The sequence below is a fragment of the Neolamprologus brichardi genome, chromosome 14, assembly GCF_056152115.1.
Source record: "Neolamprologus brichardi isolate AB-2024 chromosome 14, ASM5615211v1, whole genome shotgun sequence".
NCBI classification, from domain to species: domain Eukaryota; kingdom Metazoa; phylum Chordata; class Actinopteri; order Cichliformes; family Cichlidae; genus Neolamprologus; species Neolamprologus brichardi.
The window spans coordinates 13,753,902-13,768,134 of NC_142117.1; the positions used below are offsets into that span (position 1 = coordinate 13,753,902).

Genomic DNA, 14,233 nt, shown 5'->3' on the forward strand with positions numbered 1-14,233 from the left:
GAAAAAGAGTCAGAATGGACGTGTATTTTACACACTTTATTACAACTGAATAACATATTATTACATAATACAAAGTAAACCAAATGGTATTTGTATTATTTACAAGGGTATTTTGTGCAATGGACTTCAGAACCTCTGTTGTAATCTAGGGTGAGCTGACCAGTCTAGTTCACTACTGAAGATGTCATCAGTTACTGGAACAATATTCTGTCTGAGCCAGATCTTACAACATTTTTTCTTAGAACATCAAGACTTATAGTGCTCTGCTTTGTCTGAAGGACCTGACTTTTAAATACTCAACAAGAACCAGTTATGTCAAGTTCAGCACACTCTGCAATCAGTGGGAAGCCTTAAGTCTTCAAATGAGATTCCTGTCCGTCCTTGTCCCCTTTAAATGTTTTTTGCTGCAGCTTTAGAGATGTTAATTAATTGCTGGCTGACTGAATAAAAGGCTGCTGTTGTTGTTGTTGTGGAGAAAAGTCAAAGGGTCTGCGGTTTTCAGTGTAGCCATAAAGTTTCCGGAGGGCCACGCGAGCTGCTTCTTCCTCGGCTGCTGCAAGTGTCTCTCCTGGACCCTGAGCCAGTAGCTTCTTGTCACTGAATTAACAAAGAGGTGATCAGACAAAAATGAAAATTCTTCATAGCATTAATTTTAACCCATCGCATCCGTTTTAAATTTAGAACAGTAACAACACACGAACAACAGAACACATACCTGTATAAGCCAACAAAATACAGTGGCAACACTGTGCTGGCTCCAGCAGACCGGATGAGCCGAGGCTCCGGCAGAGGAATTTTCCTCTTAGTAAGCTCTTCCACCAGTAGTCCCATGGGGTTGACCACAGTCCACATATCAAAGATGTCCTTTCCTATCAGCTGAGTCACCAGAAAATCCTAGGAAGAAGGTGGAGGTAGGATTAAAAGAACAAAATGTCCCACCACTGTACACACAGCAGAGGCAACTGAGCAATGTGGACAAATTATGCTTCCTCTAAGCGAATTATTATGTGCCAATGATTTTGTGCCATAAGCGACCTACCCTGAGAAATAATCCAGTTCGCTCAGCTCCACTGCTTTCCTGCAGAGCTCCAATCACTGCCATGAAAGTAGAACAGAGCACATCATCTGGAACAGGGAATTCTGCACTCATTGTTAGGTCTTCAATGCCCAGATTTCTGGCTACGTAAGTGATGACTGCTGGACTGGTGAGGTGCCCTACAATACTCTCCACCCCGATGGCCGGGAGGCTCGGGAAGCTTGCCCTGCACCAGTCGATCAGGAAGCTTTCAGTGAACGCAGACCCCTTTTTACTCAGCTGCACATTATCTTTTAGAACAAGAGCGGCAGTCTCGGATTCCACACCCAACCCCTTTCTCTTCTCTTGCTCCATCTGCAGGTAACAGGGATTGATGAAGGCGGTTTTCAGGAGCTCAAGAGAGAAATTTTCATGCAGGCGATGGGTGAAAGCTTGAATCTCTGCATGGTAATCCCAGTGAGGCTGCTGGGATCTGAAGAAGAAAAAAAAAGTAAATACCAAACAGAAATAGGAGTGTACAATCACTAAAAGCGTGTACAGAAAGTCTTAAAAGGCCAAGGACAAAGCTTACGGTCATTAAAATATGAAATTTTTATATATTAAATTAATGATAAAATTAGAAGATTAACCGAGATCACGGGGAGGATCTTGGTTTTCTACCCTTGGGCAAAGAAGCTTCGACAGCTAGCTACGCTTCTGGTGTTATTTGGAAAAACCATGAAACCAGTAACGCCACACGCAGCGCTAATACATCTGCATTAAACAATTGTAAAATTGCACTAAATGCCGTCCATATGCACGCTTCTCAACGGACTATGAAAAAATAAACACATTGAAATATCAAATACACGAATGGCCTTGAGACGCTCTCTAGTGATTTTTGGCGTTACCGTGGCGTCGGAGGTGGAGGTCCTTCCAGCTTCAACTTCTTCGCCATGAGGTACGTGTAAGCTTTCATCCATCGCTTTTTCTCTCTAACCTGTGACAGTGAAATATTCCTGCAGACGCGCTGGCAATGAATTCCTAATGTAAACGCACCACGATTTAGTAAGTACCCTGACGCCATGTTGGGTCCCTAAACAGCAAGGTGCAACAGCTAAAAGTGTCCGACACGGAGCAACAAAGCATATCCGGTAGGCTGGAGCGTAAAGACGGAGCGTTACCATGGAAACAAGCGTAAACGGTAACTAATATTAACGACCGGGGCAGGCTGCTGATTGCTATTTATTCGACTGTACAATTCAGAAACGCCTATAAAACCTATCGTTAAGAAGTATTGTATATTTCTGATATCAATTTTAACGATATCCACTTCGGAAAATCAAGAAAGGATGGAAGATCAAGTGTTGGTAGCAACTGAAGTCGAAGGTGGGGATGCCCGAGAAAGTTCTGACAGCAGTGGAACTCAAGAAGACCTTGGGAAAAAAGACCTGCAAAGTTCACCTGAGGAGAAAAATGAAAAACACTCAGGACCACGGATGACCAAGAAATTTCTGAGAGACCACTGTAAGCAGAACAAACTGTACATAACACCATGCCTCAATGACACACTGTATCTGCATTTCAAAGGTTTCTCCACCATTGAGAACTTAGAGGAGTACACAGGTCTGAAATGTCTCTGGCTGGAAAGCAATGGGCTCCAACGCATTGAGAATCTGGATGCTCAGACTGATCTGCGCTGCTTGTTCCTTCACCAAAATATCATATGCAAGCTGGAAAACCTTGAGCCTCTGAAGAAACTTTGCACCCTGAACGTCTCCAACAACTACATACACATCATAGAGAACATCTCCTGCCTTCCTGACCTGAGTACTCTGCAGATTGCCCATAACAAGCTGGAAACTGTTGGTGACATAGAGCATTTGAGTCAGTGTCTGAACATTAGTGTATTAGACCTCTCTCACAACCTGTTACACGACCCTGACATCCTCCCTGTGCTTGAGGCCATGCCAGAACTGCGTGTACTGAATCTAATGGGAAATGAGGTCGTGAAAAAAATCCCAAACTACAGAAAAAATATGATTGTACGCCTCAAGCAGCTCACGTTTCTTGACGATCGCCCTGTGTTTCCTAAAGACAGGGCATGTGCTGAGTCGTGGGCAGTGGGAGGGATGGAAGGGGAACGCCAGGAGAGGGAGCAGTGGGATGCACGAGAGAGGAAGAAAATTCAGGAAAGCTTGGATGGAATGGCAATGATTCGGAAGAAGGCCCAGGAAAGATGCAGACTCAGAGAGTTACAGGATAAAGGTAATCAGCTTTCAGCTTTTACTACCCTCATCTGTATACTAAGAGTAAATGTGTATGAATGTTTACACAGTATAATTGTTTCATTTCAGGGAAAACCGATGCTTCCTCTACTCCAGAAACTACTACTGAGGAAAACGGTACCCAGATTTTAACTTCTTCACAAGGTGACAAGATACAAGCTTTTGTGCAGGACTGCCTGGATGCCCATGAAGAGTTCTTAGAGAAACAGTCAAAACAGGGACTTCTTGAAAATCAGCCAGCAAGTAAACATCTTGAGACCAAAGAGGCAGGTCAACTCCTGATGAGAGAGCAGTTAGATGAAGATACCCAGGACCATTCGCCGATAACGCACACCGTAAGAGAAGAGAAAGGAAGGGAAAAGATCCCAGCAGATGAGCAAGGCAGTACTGTAGGGCACATGTTAGAGACAGAAACAGAAAATAAACAAGAAAAACAGTCCATGAGAAATGAAGCAGAGAGAGAGCAGAGTAAAAACAAACAGCCTCCCCTTCCTGAAGCCGATGACAATGTACCGGTACATAGTCCTGGACCACGGATTACAGAGCTACAAGATGCAGAGCTGCTGGAAACCATTCACCTTCCTCCAGCAAGTCGCTCATTGCGTATTGATGAGTTGCCTGATTTGGAAGATGTGGACACAGAAGACTTTAATGCAGCGTTCTCTTGTAGGCAGGCCTTTAAACCAAAAATAGAAGTCATATCAGGTGACAGCAACGGGGAAACACCAGCTGGGATTCAGAGTGACAGCATCTCCACATCCGCTCCAGCTGGGATTGAGAGTGACAGCATCTCCACATCCGCTCCAGCTAAGAGCTTTTTGTTCCTAATGAGTGGCTGCGACAAATCACCGGCTGTCTCTGGCAATTCTACATCGCTGGTGTATCCAGAGGATGAGGGTGCGCCTTCTGACCCGTCAAACTCAAAAATAAACCGAACCTCCTCTCCACCACGCTGCCTGATCGAGGAGCTTGAGTAATACCTTGATGTCATTAAATTTGAAATATGAGTTAAAATAGTAAACTGCAATTCAATCTGTAGCATATTTGTGATAGCCGTTTTGTCTGTGTGCTTGTCAGCTGTTATACTGTGAAAAGAAGAAATTCAGGACTGATTTGGTCAGTATTCTCGGGGGAATTATACGTTTACTCTTCACATTACAGCAACATTTTATTTCATTCAGGGTTTTTCCCAGACAACTGTGGTTCTTTGTGGTTTAATACAGTGCAATGGGTAAGACAATGCTAGCTGTTTTGTAACAGATATGTATAATTTTTGGTTACTTCTGACCATTTCAAAAGCAAATGTATCTATTTTGTTTGAGAGAATCCACCCAAATAAATACACTTGTAAATTTTAGGATTTTTTCCTCGGGAGACATTTAACTCCTCTACAGGAAAACTATGTTAATGTCTCAATAAAAATACAAGACCACACATGACTGGTACGGTTTTACTAAACTTTATTAGATTTACCAGCCAAGTCACATATTACTCTTAGTATTCAGCATTACCACCATGGAGCTGTATGTCCCCACACTACAGCTCCTTATTTTTTATTTTTTTTGGTGAACTATATACTGTGCCTCTGGATGAGGTCCGATTGACATGAAGAAATATTTACAACAACTTAGCAATGGGCAGCAGAATTTGAGAATAAAAACAAAACACAAGAAAATGGAATAGATGGAACAAAATAAGAGTACAAAAATAAAGCTGTACATGTTTAAATAAACAAAATCAAAATGTTGAGCCTATGTGCAACAGGCCTTGCACGTGCTAACATCTCCTCACACAGGGGTTAAGTGCAGTGAGCAGCTAACTGATAGGATAAAGGATAATACGTTCTTCTCATGTGGATGGCGGAAACACAGGCTGGCTCTAACGTCGCAACCACACCCAAGTGTTGATGAGCCAGAAAGCGACAGTGACGGAGTACAGGATCATCTCTCGCTTTGTTCGCTCTTTGTTCTCTTCCTCCAAATGTTGGAGTCTCCTGTTCAACTTGATGAGCTGTTGCCGAATCAAAAAAATTGTTTCATCAGTCTGGCCTCTTGCACCACACAAGACAGAATTCATTTATTTATCATGAGCTAACCTGCCGTCGAAGTGTTGTTGCATCGACCACAGTCATGTCATCAGCTGTCCCATCCAGAGAGGGTTCATATGTTGACAGTGCAAGCCTTAAAAAGAAAATGGCTAGTTTGAGAATCACAAAATAACCAAGTCACAGCAGCACACGGCACATTCAAATACGCGGAACAATTTAACAATGGCAATGTAATTTTTATAGATATCTGTGTCCATATATCTGTGTCCTACCACTCAAGGTAGAAAAGGATGAGGACAAGGAGAGAGGAACAAAACGAAGTGCCAGATGAAGTTACCTGGAATCATGCAGGGGGTTGGAGCTGGAAGCCGACCCCCCTCGCAGTGATGTTTTGCTAAGGGGTGGGGAAAGACAGAGTTGGGAAAAGGCGAAAGAGATATAGAGAAACCAACAATGTTGCATCCATGCACACAACTTGGATGTCTTTAATGCACCTAGACTTTCTCTAATTTTCTATTCTTTCTAGTCCTTTTAAAAAGTCTTATTTCCCTAAAGTTGTTTTCAGTGTCTTAAAACAAGTCACAACTTTATCACTTTAGTCTTCAATGGGGGCAAAGAATGTGGGTAAGTGCTCTAAAAATACCTTTTTTAAGCATACAGAAAATATGAATTTGTGAGCAATATTTAGAAGATCCATTTTCACCTTATTCTTTCCTTAAAAAGCTAAACAATTAAAAGGTCAAACACTTGCAAAACTCCTTGGAAAGTTCAGTAATGAATCCACATGCTTTGCGCAGCGTTTAACCCTGGAGTAACTGAAGTGTTGAACCTGAAGGTGAAATAAGTTGTCAGCACTACTTCACTTTCTCTTTAACACACCATCTCTGAAGTTTCAAAGGACAACAAAACAAATTCCTCAGTGTGAATTACTCCCTTTCTTACAAAGCAAACATTTATGGTGTTTGAGAAGTCAAAGTTAGGGTTGGGCGATTGGACGAATATATCGACTATCGACGACAGACAGCCCATTGGCGATCGTTTTTACAAGGGCAATTTATGTATTTATTCGCCCATGAGTAAGTTTGCTAATAATGATGGAGCTAATAGAAGCAGTCAACAAAAGAATAAATAAATAATAGCGTGGTTTAAACAGCACCCTCTTTCATCTGTGAGCAAATGCACCCTCCTCAGAGTGTGCCCAAATGCTTGTTGATGGAACTGCAGAAGCTGGGGATAGCCTAGCATACTCAGCCGGATGGTGGACACGTACATGCTCATGCAAGTTAGTCGTGTTTGAGTACTTTGCTTGCTCGGACAGCCCTAATTTTTTTGGAAATTAGTTCGTCCATATTTGGACTTCTATGATGTAAACGCGGAAATCAGTCCGTGCATGATCATATTGCTCCACCCATCAAAAAGTCTGCGCGTGCGCGAACATATCGCCCATCATTGATTAGTGGACTGACGATGGAAAAATTTTTTACATATCGCCAAACCCTAGTCAAAGTGCAACTCAAACAACTTGATTCAACCACTGGTGGAAGTGGCAGTTCAGAGCTTCAGTTTTTTATTCTTCGACAAGCAAGGAACTTAGAAACCTTTTCTACATTTTCTGGGATTAATACATGTGTTATTAATACTGTTAAAGGTTAAAACTGGTCACAAGATTCTTGAGACTACACAACCTGTACCACATGACCCTCTCCCAATCCAAAACAAATGGTGCTTATGGGCAGAAATGAAAGTACATTTAATGCCATCTATCATGAAAATAGCTGTTGCAATCTTTACGGCCTTTTTAAAACCAATACCCATTCGGGCAATTTCTTTTTCAAAACCTTTAAGCAAAAAAAATAAATAAAAAAACACCAGATGATTGGGAGGTCACCTGCGAGGGTTCTCATCCAAGACCTCCAGGACGTGCTGGTAGGCCCGACGTGTAGTGGACTGGATGAAAGATAAGACACCACTAGCGCTGTAGAGGTTGTGTTCTTCAGCCTCGGTGAGAGGGGGGCATGGGTGAGCAATGGCTGGGGGGGAAGGGGTTGCACTGCTCAGTGCCCACCATTAAGAGCAGCAAATTCAGTAGGGAAGGGAAGAAGAGAGAGTACAAGAGAAGGAGGAAGGAAAGGGATAGAAATAAGGAAAGGAAACTGTCCTCCACTGACTGTGCAAAACTAATATCAGAGTGAAAGTGAATAGGCAAAAAGCAGCAGCCAAAGACTGAACCTGCCAACCACACCATGTTCTAACACATCTGGCAAGAAACAGGAATGCAAAAGGAGCTGATTTTATGTTTCATTAAGTGACTATTTTCTAGTTCACCATTCAGGCCAGACAAGGAACCTTGTTAACAGTACCAGTGTGCTGTGTTGCAGAAAGTGATCAGGACATGAAAAGGTGTTTTTTTTGTCCGAGAACTGTGTAATATTTTTCTCAAATATTAAGCCTAATAATTTCTGTCAAAACAATAAAGTTGCCAAGCACTTGTAGTTTACACCAGGCCTTCAAACAAATACATGAAGCTACTAAAGCTTCAAATTTGAATCGCTTTGCATTAAAAACAGTCTGCTTCACTAGTTCCTGTCAGTACTTCCCCAGCTATTCCTGTCCTTCTGCGTAGAGGGGATAACAGTGTTCAAATTTGTAATTTATTTAAACTAATCAATTAATCTTTAAAGATTTCACAATTTGGAAATAATCAACCAATAAAAACATGTTGTTAATGTATTAAAAAGTAGCAAAAAGTTTCTGCATCAACACTGACAGCAGCAAAAGCTCCTGACACAGTGGCTTACAATAAAAGTATGAAACCAAAAGAAAGATGCTGCATGCTTTACATGCACAAAGACGTAATAGCTGGTACCCAGTTAATGGACCCATACTCACGCTGAATCGTTGCGTATCAGCTGAGTGTTCTGACGGACAGCCGCATTCTCACTGGCTGAACGCTCCCTCCGTAAACGTCCCTGGGGCCGCAACTACAAGGAACAGCATTGACAACTGATTTTCTGGTTATAAGTTACACTAAGGACATTATCTTAAACAATGGGTGAATTGTACACAGTGTTCTCTGTAATAAAAAAAATTACTGATTTATCACTTACCACTTCCTCACTGTCTGGAGCCACCCGCTGATCGTCTTCCATGAAGTCCAGGGGTCGCTCATTGAGGGTGAGGACTCTGGGTGGAGTTTTAAGTGATAGCATTTCCAGTGGTGTTGACTGGATGAGGTCCAAGTCTCTGGGTCTGGAGAACTGGGTGTCATCACTGCCTCCTGACAAATGAAATGTACTGTGAGACTAACCTATCACTTCTAACACTTTAACAGTATTAACAGTATGCTGTGCTTTTAATACAAAATTGAACGAATTATAATCAATTAGTTCACACCTATAGTGGGAAAAAAACAAATATCCCCTCTGCCATGCTACCTGTATGCATGTCAGCCCCTTCACATAAAAAGCAGTAAGTAACAGCTAAGTTGAGCTTAAAATCTGTGTTGCAGTGGCTTTTGCACTCATTTTTTTTCTTTTGCTTTTGAATGTCACGCTTTGTTTTCCTTGTGTGAATGCACATCACTGTGCTGTGGTCATAGTTCAACAATGCTGAACTTTGACCACAGCACACCAGTGCTTCCTGAATGGTGTGCATAAACTGTGCTTTACTCAATGCAGGGGGCAAACTGCTCATGTGTAGTGCAACTCAGTGGAAATAATGTGAGCAGTGGTACTGATGTCACATTACGTAAAACGTTCATGTTCATGTGGTTCTCTGTGGTGAAGCGAAACACAGAGACACATGCTGTAGTAGTTGCTGTGTCCCACTTTACACCCCTTTTCATTCTCTATCTTTATTAAATGTTCATAACTCCTCATGTATGGCTGTGTTAACGGAGACCATTTTTAGAGCTGGGTATGTCTTAAGATATCAAAGATATTGCGGCTAGTGTGATCACATCGCAAGATGGTTTGTAATTGTTACGTTAAAAGTGAAATACTTGATGTGATCCTGGCAGTGAAACGGCATCTAGGAGCAAAGTCCTGAGGAACTGATAGAAGGAGTTCTATAATCTGCAAAAGACTGTGAGGAACTACCATAACGGTGAGTCACCAGTGATGTGCAGACATAGTGTGACATAAAGGACAGAAAACATACAGTATACTAACCAGCAACCACAATTCTCTCTGGGACTTGCATTATAACACTGTGAGGGACCTCCTGCGATCCCAAATTAGGGTCCTCGTGGGCTGTTGGAGCCACTTTGAGCATCTCTGGGATGCGCATCCTTTGGCTTATTCCCTCGGTGTACTCCAGCTCATAGTGGATACGGTTAATTTCAGCTATATCAGCCGTTGGAGAGGGGAATGTTGCTCCGTTCATTTGGCTGTTCATCAACACAGAATTAATTGTTAGTTAAACAGAAAAAAATCCCTAAAGAAAGAGAACGTGCTGATACAATAAGCCTTTGAGCTAAAATAGTTTTACTTCAGCCACACACTGAATAGCTATTGTTATGCAGTGTGTGGCTTCAGCTGTTAAACCTAGCCCTAGCTCACAAAACCAGAATATCTCCTCTAGGGACACAGTGATACTTATCGTGGTGGTGCTAACAGAGTAGTGGAGAGGGGATTAAAGATGGAACAGGCTTGTGATGTTATCATAAGTTATCACATGATGTATTCAGATTTTTTCAGAGTCACGCAAAAGTCGAACATTGACCCCAAAGCAAACAACATTGATTTTAACATTAAAGAACTGCTGGTCTCATTACAGAGTGGTTATTTTAAAGCCCTTAATGCTCACAAGATGACAAGAAATGATTAACTTCAGGTTGCTGTACTAGCATAAGAAATATCTAACACATTACCCATATAACAACATTCAGAAACTATTATCCACAAACATTTGCGGAAATACTTTGTATTCCAGCAAACAGGTTAGCTTCCGAAAATGAAATTGACAGAAAACACTTTAGCTTAGCGCCATTTCAAGCTAGCACGTTAGCCATATTTCTTACCGTTTAGTCTGTTGCCACAGGCCGCTGTTTCGTCGAAGAACTTATTCAGAATTTTTTTGACGGAACAAACCTGCAGTCGGAAATGTAAAGCTCAGTTTCAAGTATTTTAGGTATTACAGGTGAATTAGCTGTTAAGCATCTCTATGTTGTGAGAGAGGACCTTCCTCTCTTCCTGCTTCTTCCTCTGTCTGCACGCTAAACAGGAAGTGGCGTAATTCTGGGGAAGTTATGTCATTAGAACCAAGCGCTGAAATTAAAAGCAGAGAGTACAGCCTAAAATAATATAATTTGTCTAACTTGTTAGTTTATTGTAGCTTACCATTTAAATAGCCTGTATTTAAATATTCTACATGCTTTCAGAAATGACTTTAAGTCACCATAGTAGGTGTTTTATCTTTTTTTTTTTATTGTGGCTTATTTAATTTGGCAAGAGACTTTACGAAATGCAATAACATAATTTATCTGCACTGAATGTTTATTGATGTGCTTTATTGTATTCAGTAAAGCTTAATATATATAAAACTGTTGAAAGTAGTTTATTTTTATTTTATATGCACATCGAACCATTAAAAAAAATCAGAATAATTTAGGAGCATTTGTCGATATAGCCTTTTGATGAAACTACATATTTTGTCTTATAAGCAAAGCTGGCTGTATTACTAATGAGTGCACATGTCAGTGTTGCCGGAGGTTTGGAGAGATGGCCCCACAGTCACTGTGGGTGGTGCCTTTCTTCGGAGCCATTCAAAGGCAGCCTTTGACATGAGACAGTTGCCCCTCTGCGTAACAAGCAAACGGGATATCAGGGATACCATTGCAGGATAAACAAAAGTCGTGAGTCATGTTTAAAGGAGGACTTTCATAAATGTCAGGATGCTCTTTATTTAACAGGCACAGAGCCTGCGCCGATTGAGTACTTCTGACCGTGGTTGTAACTGGCTGAAATTATGTTCCCACATATTTTTATTTTGTGCGTAATATTATTTGGCACTATGCATATCGCGTCATCTTTGGAGCTGCAGCTTGGCATGTAAGTAATGTGTTTTGGGTTTGTTTTTGGGTTTGTTTTTTTTTGGTTTAACATCGTTTCCACTGCTTTCCGTTTTCACTGTGAGCACACACTTGAATATATGATCAGGTGAATGAGAAAGATTTGATGCTTTTAAATATGACAGAAGCAGCGTGCGTTAGATTGGATTTTTAAAAGAGAGATTCTGAGTTTAAACTCTGTTGAACTTTTGATTTCACCATTTATAATTCTCACTTCTCTTCACTCTGTGTTTTTCTGCTCAATGACCACTAGGAGTCTCTCTTTCGGGTCCCCTCGTGCATTCGTGTCCACTGTTTTTGTAGCGCGGATGTAACGTGCATCTGCACAATAACTTCCAAAGGAATGTGCTTTTCTTTGGACTGTACTTGAGGGTTTTGAATTTAAATAGACTGTGGAGGACATGATTGATTCTTTCATTACCAGAGAAGAATATTTCCTCTAATTAACTTCAGGTTGCCCTATATTGAAGCCAGATGGTTTGAGGAGGAGGAGACCTATGGATAGTTTACCTGCACTCACAACATAAACAGATGCAGGCTCCTTAAATAGAAACTGACAAAGTTTAAGATTTGAGGCTTTTTTTTTTTTTTTTACATCAGTGCAAAACAATACACTTGCACTTTATTTTGTAGATTTACATTGTAACAATTAAAATGTGGTTGTTTATCTAGTGATAAAAGCAGTAGACGGTGATAATGTGTAATACTAAAACAAATGAACATGTAGAACATGTATATATATTACATGTATACTACTAATTACAGTATGGTTTCAGCTTTGCAGCAGGCTTACATCACAATTAAAATAACTGTTGTCTACCCCTCAACACAGTCACCTACCAACACATAGACAGAAAAATACAAATAAAGCACTATTTACTGAAAGTCATCAGAAAAACAGATTTTTTCCCCCAAGTTTTTGCCATTTTGTTATATAAACTATGTGTTTTTCATGCCCAGGCCAAATGTTTGTGCTGACCAGGAGATGTCCATGGTAGGGAGCCGTCAACCTTGCGTCCAGGCTTTTACCCGCATGGTGAAGGTGTGGAAGCAGGGATGCACAAGCCACAAATGGTGTATGGGTGTTGAGAGGAGGTAAATGTAGACTTTTAAAATTTGGTTTGCCACTGGCGATCTCTCCGATAATTGCTGGGGATGACTTCTGTTCATGTGATCTGGGGCTGATAGTTGTAATGTTCATTCTTCTGATTAACAGAAGCAGTGACTAATTAGTATTACTACAGTTATTTTTGACTGTTTTATCCCTTACACTTATTATATGCATTTCTTTTGCTTTTGTGTTTTAATGTTATCTAACCTGCTAGCATGTTTTGGTACCTTGCCATAGCCCTCATCCTTCCCTCTTACTTCATCTTACCCTCTTACATGTTAAGCACTTTGGTACACCATTGGTTTTTAAATGTGCTATATAAATACATTTTGTTGTTGTTGTTGTTAAACCAATTGGCTTTTGCGTCTAAAATCTTTTATACACTCAACATTACCTTCACAGATAATACCTTATAATGTAATGACCTTAAAATTGTGAAATCTCCCCTCCTCAGGACAGCGTACTACACAGTTTACAGGCAAGTGTACAGATTGGATTTGCACACAGTCTACAGGTGCTGCCCTGGTTGGATTCAGAAGGGTGAAGAGAGAGGTTGTCTGCACAGTGAGTAATTGCATTTCATCAGCATGTATCAGATGGAGCTACTTTCAATACTGCTGTGAAGTTGCACTTGAAACAATAACTGAACTCCGGGTTCAGCCTGTTGTCTAAACCAGCAATGGGCAATTAATTTTCCCAAGAAGCCACATGAGAAACTAGGACTGTTGTGGAGTGCTGCACCAATAAGCTGAACTCAACAGTCTCTGTTTCTCATGTGGCCCCATCGGAAAATTAATTGCCCACTGCTGGTCAAGACTGTATATGCAGAAGTGCACACATAACTTGGATATATCAGCAGCGTTATACTATGTGATACCTTCAGGAGTTTGCAGTGCCAATATGTGCTTCAATGGAGGGAGATGTGCTGAGACTGGAGACCAAATATGTCATTGTCCACTGGGCTTCAAAGGCACGCGATGTCAATATGGTGAGTATTCAGCTTCCCAGAAGATGAAAACTAAAGATTTTGCCAATTTATTCAATTGAAAATAAGTAACTGAAGTATGCAGGTAAAAATAGCCAAATATATGTTTGGAAGCTGGTAAACACACTTATGTATATTCAGGGTCCAGTTCAGACCTTATGTGTTCACTCTGCTAAAGCAGAATGAGCCTGTCTTGTAGCTGTGATTGGACAGGGCTGCTCTGTGGGGGCTTTGGCTAGTTAAAGGTGGAAGAAGTGGGGTTTTTTTGGGAGAAATGTTTTTTCTTTGAAGGCAAGAGCCTGGAGTGCTGTGGCTAACCCAGCTGAGCTTCCTCTCTATAAAAACTGCTCATTAATGAGACTGTCTTCAGTCCTTATTTTATATGACAGAAAAACTAAAACAAAAAATCTTCAGAAATAGAAATTTGGTTTCACCTACCAATATTTCCCCCTGGTTGAACATTTCCTTAATGCATTGAATTAATTGATTTGTTTGTTGAGTATTCTTTAAGGTTTGATAGTTTGGAAATAGGGATATTTCCAGTTTAGAAGCCAATGTGAACTCCCATGTCACTCTGTTATCAGCGTGCTTCTTGCACGGTATAACATGAGGCAGCCAGTTGATGGTTAGCATATACTTACATGTGCAACCAGTTTCCTGTACAAGGTCTATTTCAGCTGAACAGCTGTTTGCCAGATCACTGCTCAGTAAAAAGGA

At 40.9% G+C, this 14,233-nt stretch overlaps 4 protein-coding genes across 5 annotated transcripts in view; 2 read left to right on the forward strand and 2 right to left on the reverse strand.

Moving 5' to 3' along the window:
- Window positions 1-21: 21 nt before the first annotated feature.
- Window positions 22-2,239, reverse strand: mrpl44 (mitochondrial ribosomal protein L44). The gene is made up of 4 exons (XM_006799888.3): window positions 1,927-2,239; window positions 1,040-1,508; window positions 716-894; window positions 22-597 (listed from the first exon to the last, which is right to left on the reverse strand). The coding sequence occupies exons 1-4, from the start codon at window positions 2,100-2,102 to the stop codon at window positions 426-428; spliced, it is 996 nt and encodes a 331-aa protein (XP_006799951.1). The 5' UTR covers window positions 2,103-2,239; the 3' UTR covers window positions 22-425.
- On the forward strand, window positions 2,166-4,737 carry dnaaf1 (dynein axonemal assembly factor 1). Its single transcript, XM_006799885.3, has 2 exons — window positions 2,166-3,283; window positions 3,373-4,737. The coding sequence occupies exons 1-2, from the start codon at window positions 2,368-2,370 to the stop codon at window positions 4,278-4,280; spliced, it is 1,824 nt and encodes a 607-aa protein (XP_006799948.2). The 5' UTR covers window positions 2,166-2,367; the 3' UTR covers window positions 4,281-4,737.
- A 9-nt stretch (window positions 4,738-4,746) lies between these two features.
- mffa (mitochondrial fission factor a) lies at window positions 4,747-10,565 on the reverse strand. 2 transcript variants are annotated; one of them, XM_006799882.2, is made up of 8 exons: window positions 10,371-10,565; window positions 9,520-9,737; window positions 8,458-8,627; window positions 8,240-8,331; window positions 7,239-7,400; window positions 5,688-5,744; window positions 5,399-5,483; window positions 4,747-5,313 (listed from the first exon to the last, which is right to left on the reverse strand). In XM_006799882.2, exons 2-8 carry the CDS (start codon window positions 9,731-9,733, stop codon window positions 5,182-5,184), a joined length of 912 nt encoding a protein of 303 aa, XP_006799945.1. In that variant the 5' UTR covers window positions 9,734-9,737; window positions 10,371-10,565; the 3' UTR covers window positions 4,747-5,181. The 2 variants fall into 2 exon arrangements, with proteins under 2 accessions (XP_006799945.1, XP_087706999.1); XM_087850873.1 differs by lacking the exons at window positions 7,239-7,400; window positions 10,371-10,565 and having other exon boundaries at window positions 9,520-9,745.
- A 608-nt stretch (window positions 10,566-11,173) lies between these two features.
- The window catches only part of egfem1 (EGF-like and EMI domain containing 1), a 55,130-nt gene continuing 52,070 nt past the window's right edge, over window positions 11,174-14,233 (forward strand). Inside the window, exons 1-4 of the mRNA XM_035911664.2 lie at window positions 11,174-11,400; window positions 12,381-12,515; window positions 12,986-13,095; window positions 13,415-13,519. Of these exons, the coding sequence (XP_035767557.2) occupies window positions 11,318-11,400; window positions 12,381-12,515; window positions 12,986-13,095; window positions 13,415-13,519 (433 nt within the window). The 5' untranslated portion in view covers window positions 11,174-11,317. The remainder of the gene's footprint in view (window positions 11,401-12,380; window positions 12,516-12,985; window positions 13,096-13,414; window positions 13,520-14,233) is intronic.

What these genes read in the sequence shown, in the direction of transcription:
- mrpl44 (XM_006799888.3), bottom strand. Translation starts at nt 2,102, where the DNA reads ATGGCGTCAGGGTACTTACTAAATCGTGGTGCGTTTACATTAGGAATT. An exon ending in GAACTGGATTATTTCTCAGG is followed by an intron (nt 895 to 1,039) that starts GTAGGTCGCTTA and finishes CCTTCTTCCTAG; the next exon opens with GATTTTCTGGTGACTCAGCT. An exon ending in TATTTTGTTGGCTTATACAG is followed by an intron (nt 598 to 715) that starts GTATGTGTTCTG and finishes TTGTTAATTCAG; the next exon opens with TGACAAGAAGCTACTGGCTC.
- dnaaf1 (XM_006799885.3), top strand. Translation starts at nt 2,368, where the DNA reads ATGGAAGATCAAGTGTTGGTAGCAACTGAAGTCGAAGGTGGGGATGCC. An exon ending in CAGAGAGTTACAGGATAAAG is followed by an intron (nt 3,284 to 3,372) that starts GTAATCAGCTTT and finishes GTTTCATTTCAG; the next exon opens with GGAAAACCGATGCTTCCTCT.
- mffa (XM_006799882.2), bottom strand. Translation starts at nt 9,733, where the DNA reads ATGAACGGAGCAACATTCCCCTCTCCAACGGCTGATATAGCTGAAATT. An exon ending in CTCCAGACAGTGAGGAAGTG is followed by an intron (nt 8,332 to 8,457) that starts GTAAGTGATAAA and finishes TGTTCCTTGTAG; the next exon opens with TTGCGGCCCCAGGGACGTTT. An exon ending in CAACAACACTTCGACGGCAG is followed by an intron (nt 5,314 to 5,398) that starts GTTAGCTCATGA and finishes ATTCGGCAACAG; the next exon opens with CTCATCAAGTTGAACAGGAG.